The sequence below is a fragment of the Watersipora subatra genome, chromosome 2, assembly GCF_963576615.1.
Source record: "Watersipora subatra chromosome 2, tzWatSuba1.1, whole genome shotgun sequence".
In the NCBI taxonomy this organism is placed as follows: domain Eukaryota; kingdom Metazoa; phylum Bryozoa; class Gymnolaemata; order Cheilostomatida; family Watersiporidae; genus Watersipora; species Watersipora subatra.
Genome location: NC_088709.1, coordinates 30,077,445 through 30,088,353, shown reverse-complemented (window position 1 = coordinate 30,088,353; position 10,909 = coordinate 30,077,445). Strand labels below are relative to the sequence as shown.

General features: G+C 32.3%; 1 protein-coding gene across 1 annotated transcript; it reads right to left on the bottom strand.

The window, feature by feature from the left end:
• Positions 1 to 5,221: 5,221 nt before the first annotated feature.
• Positions 5,222 to 10,211, bottom strand: LOC137388746 (angiopoietin-related protein 1-like). The gene is made up of 5 exons (XM_068075202.1): positions 9,979 to 10,211; positions 8,918 to 9,133; positions 7,195 to 7,331; positions 5,903 to 6,032; positions 5,222 to 5,466 (listed from the first exon to the last, which is right to left on the bottom strand). Exons 1-5 carry the CDS (start codon positions 10,205 to 10,207, stop codon positions 5,345 to 5,347), a joined length of 834 nt encoding a protein of 277 aa, XP_067931303.1. The 5' UTR covers positions 10,208 to 10,211; the 3' UTR covers positions 5,222 to 5,344.
• Between the last annotated feature and the right edge of the window lie 698 nt (positions 10,212 to 10,909).

The window sequence follows — 10,909 nt, the reverse complement described above, 5'->3', positions numbered from 1 at the left end:
TTAGATAAAATAGTGCCAGGTGTGAGGCAGGTTGAACAAGCTATTCACTATAGAATAGTTTGATACAAGATAAATAATGTTTTTATTGTGAAATATTGTGCTGTTTTGTTTTTTCGGAAACTGAGTGTTTTACTTTCATTTAAAGGCAGTAGTAAAAGCAATAGTTACTCATGTGTAAAAGGATGATAAAATGGAGTTTTTTATTTATTGTAAGTCACAAAGTCTAACCAATGTAAGTTTTTAGTTTTGTAACATTTCTATTTTAAACAAGTTTAAATGAATTTTAGACCCATACAATTGTCTTTAGGGTTTAGTAAACAAAACAAACCTCTGAATTATTATTAAAGTAATTCAGAACTTTTCAGAGCAAAAAGTCAATTTTATCAACAAAGAAAATTGCCCCTATTCAGGTAGCTTCAGCTTAGAACCATCTTATCAGAAGCTGACGTAAATCAAATTTATTGGATTAGTTGAGGCTAATTAACCTACACTCCACACACAACCAATATAATCACAATGATCTCTAATCTTACTGCTTTAAAACAATGACAGGCGAAGCATGTTGTTTCATGTTTAGGAAATGAAGGTGCCGCAGATATAATTCATTTTGCGTATAATAAGAAGAATGCGTAGCTGATTGACCTTCAAGATCGTTTCTGAATCCTTGATAATTCCATTCAGAATTTCCCAGCTTGGAAGGTCTGTGTAGCTAATGATGCAATGCTCGATGAAGCAAGCAATAGATGGCTTTTCTTATGCTAGACGTCATTTTAGTGTCGGTGACAGCTGTCTCAAACAGCATATCAGATAACATCTTAATTGATTTCATCAGGTAGCAGTCTGAGGAATATACAGCTTAGATAAAGTTGTTATCAAGCCACTCATTTAGCATCAAAAAATGACTAGTGACAGAAAAGCAAATTAGTTCCATTGACAGTAGCAGATATTTATGCTACTGGATGCTCTCCAAAAACCTTTGAAAAAATCAGAATTCGCATGTGAGTGAAGTCTAAAGTACCCATGTAAGCAACATGTAATTCAATTTACAGGTGCTAACAATAAGCATTGCAGACAGACTACAGAAGTTAGTTCTGAATCACTAATAATTCCACTTTGGATTTTCCAGCATGGAAACTCTATGTAATCAGTGGTGCAATGCTTGATGAAGCAATCTATACATGAATGATTGCACTCAAGGTCATTGCAGGGTCACTTTCAGCTGCATCAGCGAGCATATCAGATAATACCCTTGGTTGAAATATTACTAAAGGAACAGTAACAGGGCCTGTTGAAATAGTTTGTCAAATTGCAAGCTGTCATCAATCATTAATTTAATTGCACTGACGTGAGAGTTTTACTGACAGCGGCTTTTTATTGTTGGTTACTTCATAGCTGCAATTGAGTGTATTTTTCCTGAAATTAAAGCTTATTGCTTAAATTCACAAACAAAAAATTTTCACCAATTGTCTGTTGAAACTCGGCTGCTCACAGTATGGCAGCAGGAAAGATGCTATCGATCCATCTAGTCTCACAACTGTTGGGCTTGAATTGTTTCCAGTGTACATGGTGTTGGATAATACAATCAGCGCACTACACTAATATAATTGTTTTAGAATTTGAAGACAGCATAAGGTAGTGAACGGAGCAACAGGTTGGGTAAGAGGCAACAGACAATAAAACTCCAAAGATAAGCCAAGTCGCTTTCTTATACTGTCCTGTCGAACTTTGACTTATAGTTAGATATTATTTCCGAAATTACAAATTGCATATGTACAAGGGTAGATGTACTTGACACAGCTTAAAATAGAGCTGTTTCCAATCTTTTTGAGCTGTTCCAACTGAAATATTTTTACTAGAATGTTAGTGTTCATGCTAACATATAAATAAACCTGCTCTCTAATCGATTTCTTCGTAAAAGTCAATATTAAAGAATTGTGCCATTTTTATATTTCAGCTAAATCAAAAGAGCTTCATGTATTTTCAAAACTTTACAAAGTATAGCAAATTAGTGGTTGTTCTTAAGGTTAAGGTTTGGCTAGCAGAATTTTAAAATTGCATCTAATTATATCGATATAATTATAATAATTTTTCCTTGAGCTATGAGTTGGATGTTAAAATACCAGTTGAACCAGGGCCACTGGTAATGCAAGTACCAAGTGTAAATGTAAGGAGGTCATTTATTAGCAAAGCAGGCGCTTTATATACGATGTCAATGGGAGAAATTAGTCCCTGTTTAAACACAAGAAAAAGTGTTTATGTTGTCTACCACTCGATGAAAATTTCCGAAAATGGTTACCATACTATGGTTGCTTTTATTACTTAATAGATGCTTCTATTACCTAATAGATGCTTTTATTACCTAATAGATGCTTTTATTACCTAATAAATGCTTTTATTACTTAATAGATGCTTTTATTGCCTAATAGATGCTTTTATTACCTAATAAATGCTTTTATTACTTAATAGATGCTTTTATTACCTAATAGATGCTTTTATTACCTAATACCGCAGATGCTTTTATTACCTAATAGATGTTTTTATTACCTAATAGATGTTTTTATTACCTAATAGATGCTTTTATTACCTAATAGATGTTTTTATTACCTAATAGATGTTTTTATTACCTAATAGATGCTTTCATTACCTAATAGATGTTTTTATTACCTAATAGATGTTTTTATTATTTAATAGATGCTTTTATTACCTAATAGATGTTTTTATTACCTAATAGATGTTTTTATTACCTAATAGATGCTTTTATTACCTAATAGATGTTTTTATTACCTAATAGATGTTTTTATTACCTAATAGATGCTTTTATTACCTAATAGATGTTTTTATTACCTAATAGATGTTTTTATTATCTAATAGATGCTTTTATTACCTAATAGATGTTTTTATTACCTAATAGATGTTTTTATTACCTAATAGATGCTTTTATTACCTAATACCACAGATAGGTATAGCACAAAGTCGAAGCAGATTCTGTATACCTTAAAACTTCTAATTTAACGCCATGGTGATCTATTTTTTAACCCTTCCTTTATAATCGCGGTCAATTGGAGGCAGTGTTCCAATAGAGGCTGACAGTGTATTTTTCAAATGGCTCGTCAGAATTTTTGAAAAATAAAATTAGCTTTATTACAGGTGACGCTAATGGCACCTATATTTTGCTCTCTTTTTTTGGTGAAGTGATATTAAACCTTTTAAGTGCAATAAATCTGCTAACTTACCTCCAACTTGTCAAAGATTTCTTAATAAATATTCATGGAGAAACTGAAAAATATCTTTAACCATTGATATCTATAGGTTGCAATTGACCCACAATGATATCATAGCCTGTGTCCTTCTTTGCAATTTGATGGCATTTTCAATTTTAATTCATTCTAAATTTGTAGACACTTATTTTATAACTGTTTTTAACAATTTTGCATAAAAACTCATTGCACTCATTGATATGTTTGCTACATTTTACAACCAAAACTGGCTTTTCATGTGTAATAAAATATGAGCTATGAGCATCGATTATGGTAAGTCACATTAAGATAGCTGCAAGGATGCTATTAAATAACACGCTGTAAATCTGCATATTTATAAGTTATATAATAATAATGTATCAAATGATACAAATATATATACATGAGCAAGTGACATAAATGAACCAAACTTATATTACATGCAGCAACAAAAATTAATGTTTTCAAAATAAAATATTTCCATCGTTTGCTCGGATAGCTGCATTCTGATTGTTGCTTTCAATGAAACGAACATCTTTTAGTGTCCAATACCTTCCACAAAATCTTCTGACCTCAACTCATTTTCTGCACTGCTGAACTTGTCAATATTAGTGTCAAAACAATTTTTTGGTTACAAAAAAATTTACTTGTTGCATTTAGCATTAATGCAAAGCGTAAACGTTTGCTCGCTAAAAGTAACCTTTGGCCCAAAACTTGCAAACCATTTTTATATGCGTGTTCTTCAAAGTACTAAGACCACGTTAAACAAGGAACTATTATTAGCCTCAGACAGCAATTATTTTTATGGCGCTGCTTTTAAAGCTCATCTACAATCGTAAATTTAAACCATTTGTTATACATGTATATGTAGATGTATTTCGAAGTATCAAGACCGCAATAAACAAGGAACTGCTATTAGCCTGAGGCAGTTAGTAATTAATTCTGCGGCGTTGCGTTGAAAGTTCATCTACTAACCTAAATTTACATGGTTTTTATTTATGCAATTTGAAGCATCAAGATCGCGTTAAACAATAAACTACCATTAGCCTGAGACTGTTATTGATTATTTCTATAGTGCTGCTTTCAAAGTTTTAATGTAAAAAGCAAAAAGCATTGGAGTTGGGCAACGAGAGATTTGATTGTTATTAATGTAAACCTTTCATTATTAATGCGATTTTGTGGACACTTTTTTAGTGATCACTTGATATTATGGGTTCACAAAAGAGTCATTTATAAAAATATATACATATATATATACATATATATGTATCTATATCTATAGCTATACATCATATATATATATATATATATATATATATATATCTCTTTGAAGGTACTGGTGTAATGCTTTGAAGTTATTAATGCACATGTATTGTTTCATTAGTATTAGTGTATATTTATTGCCCAAAAGGTTATATATTGCATATATTGCCTTGAAGTTACTATTGCATATGTGTTGTTTTGGCGGAACGAAAACATGTTTTGTTTTAAATTTATTAATTTATATGCATTACCTTTGCCTGTTTTATGTTACCATCTGCTATCTTATGTATATATGCAAATGCATATGTATTGCTTTCAAAAGATTAATGCATACGCATTGTCTTGAAAGTACTAATGTGTAATTATGTATTGCTTTAGAGGTACTAATACACATGTATTGCTATAAACCAAACATTTGCTACTGTTGTTGAACAAGCTGTTTCGCATGTATTTAAGTTTCTGTCTACAAATTTATTTTGCGAATAAGTGTTGACGGCTCATTCTTCATAATGAGTGTCCCAATTACTGCACTAAAAAGCAACAACATTTGCTAACAATTTCCAATGTATCAATATTTGCTAAAATAATTTGGGTGTAAAATTATGCAGCAGGAAAATTGGAAGGTTAATAATATTTTTATTTTAAAGAATAATATTTCTGTTGAATAACACAAAGAGAGCATGTTGATCCAACAAATTTGTTTATCAAACACCGGTCACTATTGTATAAAACACTTGTAGCAGCAAGTCTGACAGTTGAAGCTCAGCTATAGATAAAAACTATTAGTTTCATAGTTAGTTTAAAAGGCTGATCAGATTCATAGCAAGCATCAAAGGGTAAAACATTTAGTCTCTACCAATTCTCATAACTGACAGCTCAAAGTGCCAGAGACAGTCACCCCAGCACATCCCACTTCGCCCACTGTTGTTCAGGTCGACAGACCAGCAGAACCTGTACCACCAGCCTCCTGGAAAAATTATATATTATAATGACATTCATCTATTCCGCGTAAATCAGCTATAAACGCTCTTTTTTATTAGTTTTAACAGAAAACATATAAAGTAATAAAGTATCTGTTAAACCTTTATACAAATTTTTAAACAGAACATATAAAGTATCTGGTAAAGTTATAAATAAATATTCTAACATGAAATTTCTATGCAAGCAAAAGCAATGGTAAAATAGCTTCAAGCTATGGTAAAAGTTTTTAAAAGCTTTAATTTGCTGACTATTGTTGTAAAACTCGCTTGGTTAGATGATGACATTAAACTTTGTTCAATAGTTCTCTTAGTGAGTGTTGATTAGCTTTTGAAAGTCTATAGTTTTGGAGATATTTTTAAAAAAGGTTCATAAACGTTTTGAGACTTTTGATTTGAGAGAACATCAGAAAGAATGTGTTTTACCTTTCATATCAACTGCACAGTTTCCACCTTGATTGACATCATTATCATTGTCCCATGTTGTGAACATCCGACCATTGTGAGACCGAGTCAGCCATTCTTCTAAGGTACCAGTATAACCTTCAGCACTTACCTGCAAAAATCAGAAATGAGATGACACAATGTTGATAAAAACCATCATGGCCATGAAAGCCACAAACAAAAACTGTTGATTCTTTTCTTTAAGGGCAATTTAGTTAGTCTAAGCACTATTTAAGAAAGTCTGAATTTGTCAAATCTTGACATGACGAGCTAGTTATTGCTTGCCCATTTAGTGCATTAATTCTAACTTCAGAACTATAGCTATCCAGGTAGTTAGCTGAATCTAATTTCTCTATTCAAAGCAATTCACTCAGTCAAAATGTAAATTAAGATGAATTTCTTCTATTTTGCGTCATTGCTTGTCAAATAAAAAGCCTAATGTATCTGGAAAATCTTTTCTTGTTTGTTCAACTATTGGTAAATAATTAACACTTTGCTAACTAACAAAAAGATTTTCCTTTACATGTTCATTAATCCTGAATGTATCACACACTAAGCTTGAACTTGACTTTAGTTTAAGGATAGAATATTTAGTATGTTAATCACAAGTTCAATTTATAATAAACTTTGAAACAGCCTTGAACTTGCTATATATTATGTCAAATAAAAATTGGCGGTAATTGAATGATTTTGCAGTTGGTATACCAGCCACTAGACCAGACAATTTCCTAAAAAATAAGGGTTACTAAAAAAGCCAGTTTCATTAAAACGATTGCTTTTGATTATGTGGTGAATCATTTGGGGTTTATGATGTTTAAGAGAGTTTTCTCATGGTATTAAAAGCATAACAAAAATATTTTAAGTTAAGTGCTTGGAGCATCTAAAAGTACTTAAGTCTCCTCATTTTAGTCTCATTATAGCTTAGAGTAGTAGCTAATAAGCAAGCATCTGTTGTAAATCTTATACCATTGTAAGAGATATGTGTGATCATCCTCTATACATGTCTCGCTACAAACTTTGCTCAAATGTAAGCAACTCTAAAAACTAAAGAACAGTCTGCAGAACTAAAAAACTTGTTATAGCGTATGTGACTTTTATTATGGCCTAAAAATTTAAATATGGACAAAGATCTCAAGCTATAATTTGTATTACTGCTTGTACTTCATTGGAAGATGGTAGGGAGATGCTCAGTCCACTTGCTCCCTTACCATATCCCCTTTATGAAAACTTTGCTTGTACCTTAGCTTTCTGTTTTTTACTATAATATAACTTACTGTAAGTCTGTATTTGTCAGCCTCGTCAGCAACTTGAAACAAGTTGTATGCAGCATATCTCTCTTCTCCATCACTTGCCACCAGGCTGATGTTTAGTTTCTGGTTTGTCTGAGTCAGCAGATGTATTTTATCATTTCCTTCAACAAATATATTTTAAACTGATTCTACTTGAAGGTAAGCAGATGTATTACTTTTGTTGTACTTTTGGTTTCTTGATGTAGTTCTTTCATAAGAGCAATTATTGGTGTAATTCTTTCATAAGAGCAAACTTCAAGCTCACCAAGACTACCTAATATATTCTCCTACAGCTACTGACAATGGAATTACTACAATAACAGATTGTTTCAGTTTTTTAATAGTTGTATCTTTGGTTTACCTTTCGGCAATAACCTTGTCTCAAGTCATGTCTCAAGTCAAGTTTTAAGATATGTATCAAATTATGTCTCAAGTTATGTCTCAAGTTATGTTTCATGTTATGTCTCAAATTATGTCTCAATTTATGTCTCAAGTTATGTCTCCAATCATGTGTCAAATCATGTCTGAAGTCATGTCTTAAGTCCTGTCTCAAGTCATATCTCAAGTCATGTTTCAAATCATGTCTCAAGTCAAGTTTTAAGATATGTATCAAATTATGTCTCAAGTTATGTCTCATGTTATTTCTCAAATTATGTCTCAATTTATGTCTCAAGTTATGTCTCCAATCATGTGTCAAATCATGTCGCAAGTCATGTCTTAAGTATTGTCTCAAGTCATATCTCAAGTCATGTCTCAAGTCATGTCTCAAGTCAAGTCTTAAGTCATGTATCAAGTTATGTCTCAAGTTATGTCTAAAGTTTTGTCTCAGGTTGTGTCTCAAATCATGTCTCAAGTTAAGTCTCAAGTTTTGTCTCAAGTTTTATCTCAGGTTACGTCTCAATTACACTATGTTTGCTCCAAAATGGTTCATCTAGAGTAGTAGCCAATACACACTAATTACAATTTTATCTTATTTCAACTAATGAACTCGCTGTTCACTAAGTTTACCAATTTTTCCTTTTTAATGTAGCATTTTACTCTTGTTATTGGGTTCAGGAATCATCACTGAGTTTGGCCCAAATTTGTTACAAACTCATTTAATCAACTACAAATAATTACATTTATTTAAAAGACAATCAGAATCTACACATTGCAAATATCATCGCTTTTCTTAATGCGATTTTCTCTATTCCTTACTACCTATTAACTTCTGGTAAGAGGTTCAAAATTAAAGTGAGGTTACTTCAATGGTCATCTGTGTCCAGTATATGACCAATTATCAAAATCTTCCAAGGCGCTATGCTTATTACGCTTAAAGCAATTGTCACGAATGACATGTAGCCGCTCAGATCATAAAAGTTAGGCATTAGGTGTGGAGGAATTTGTTTTTGTTCTCTATAAAATAACTTAACTTGGTTTTTTTTATTATCTTAGCTACTGACAAGTTTTCTTCCATGTTTATGACTGGAAATTTGCAAGGCTGAGATAACACATGAAAAGCTACATAATTAAGTTTTGGACATGAAACTGATAAGTAAAGAAAAGTGTGTTTAGCCATGCCATATGTTAGCTGAAGTTACACAAAACTACACTTGTTTTGTTTGATTTTTGTTTATATTATTTTTGATATACTAAAAAAAAGATTGAAGCGATAAAGATAACAAAAACATTTGCACACTATTTGCAATATTCTCCTTTTGGTACCTACCAAGCCAATGGTGACCACCAACATCTCCAAAGCCATTTTTGTAGTCATTCCAGTTTTTGTAGAAGCTTGTTGCAGATGTCCTTTTTTGTATGACAGTCCAGCCATGCCCATCAGCAAAGTCACACCAGACGTTAAAAGGAGGCAGTGTGCTGTTAGGAGGGTTTATCTCATAAACTCCAGAAATGGAAAATCCCTGTTCATAATAATCCTGGCAGTCTGTAAAAAACAGCATTTTCTTGGTTTTAAAATAGTAAGTTATTAATTGTTTTTAAACTAGGCAATCTCTAGTCATCTTACACCTTTAGTTGCATGTATTTCTACAAAACCTTTATACTTACACATAAGTTATAGACTGAACCCAAAAAAGTCAATAAATAAATTGACATTTGTAAGTGAACCAGTATCAGTTGTTTTAATATAAAACAAATTTACTAATGAAGATCAATCTTTTCTGTAACCAATATAAAGTATAAACTTTTATGAAACCTAAAGATTGGTTTACAAATTATTTTCTAAAAGCAATTTTGTAAGTTTTTCTCTACAGCCAGCAACAATTTTTGATGTTGTTTTAACTATTCTCAATGACTGTGGTAGAATTTAAGTGTGGTTGATTCTAATTGTAATAGAGTTTTACTGTAACGAAGTTTGACTGTAGCAGAGTTTGACTGTAATAGAGCTTGACTGTAACAGAGTTTGACTGTAATGGAGCTGGACTGTAACAGAGTTTTTAGAGGTGCACCAGTTTAGAAGCGCTACTGTTACAAAGCACATGTTGAGTTAAAAAAGCAGTTTTTACAATATTTTATGTTCTTCTTAGTAAGAAAAAAGTGGTCAGACCAAATTAAACAATTGCCAAGTTGATTTTTCAGGTCTATTAAAAAGCACATAAGATATCTACATATTTTCTTTTGTGATCTGCAATAAATGGAGTCTGGTTTGACATCATATTTCAAATTTTTTCAGTTTCAACTGACAGGAGTTGATGCAAAGAAAAATCAAGTTAAAGCTATTAGCTACTAGTCTTTGTATAGCTCCAGTAGGCTATTGTATGCTGTACCTACCTTTGTAAGCAACACTCTCTGGTGTCATAGTGGTGGGAGCTGTTGTGGTAGTAGGTGTCGTTGTAGAAGTAGTCGTAGTCAAACTGGTGGCTTCAGCTTTTGCAGTTGTGGTCTCTACGGGTGCCTTAGTTACATCTGGTGCTGTTTCCTGGCGACACTTGAGCAGCTGACCAATCAATTTATCATAAGTCCTTTTTGCAATTTCAGCATGAAGGGCATCATCATCCATTGAGCCAACTTCATAATGGCTTGCAGTGTCGACAGCATCTCTCTTGTTTACATAATGCGGACACTCGAGGTCCAACAGTTGGTAGACAAGATTTATCTTCTGATTGTAAACAAAAAGCTTCTGCTTAGGAGAATCAAAGTCAATGACAGCCCCTAAGCAACTAGTAATATAAAGAGCCACTGCTGTTCTTAGTAGAATCCTCATGTTTGCCTTCTTATCGATGCAAATGAATGAGTGGTTTAACATCACTAGCTGCTTTATATAGGACCTGTCACTGTTCATTTAGTTATAGTTTACATAAAGCTGTTATCTGACATGCCTTGTAGTGACCTATGGTGCAATAGTCCTTTATTAATCACTTCAGTAAGCATTGCATCACTGATTGCCTAATCTTTTCATGCTGGAAAGTTCAGAGTGAAATTATTAGTAAATCAAAGTTAACTTTCATCAAATCTAACCTTCGTAATCAATAAGCTATGCTTATTGTTGCCACATTTAGTTTCATGTTGTTTCTATTATTACTGGGGGTTTCAATTACAAGCTGCGCCAAAATTTACCTTCTTCAGAAAACTAAGCTTGATAGCTGGTTGCATTTAATGTGGATATTTTTCAGAGCTATAATGATGTTTTTGCTTCAGCTCTAGTAATAAATCAGAATTTGAACAAAATTAATATTAATCTAAGATGAGCTAATCACAAGCT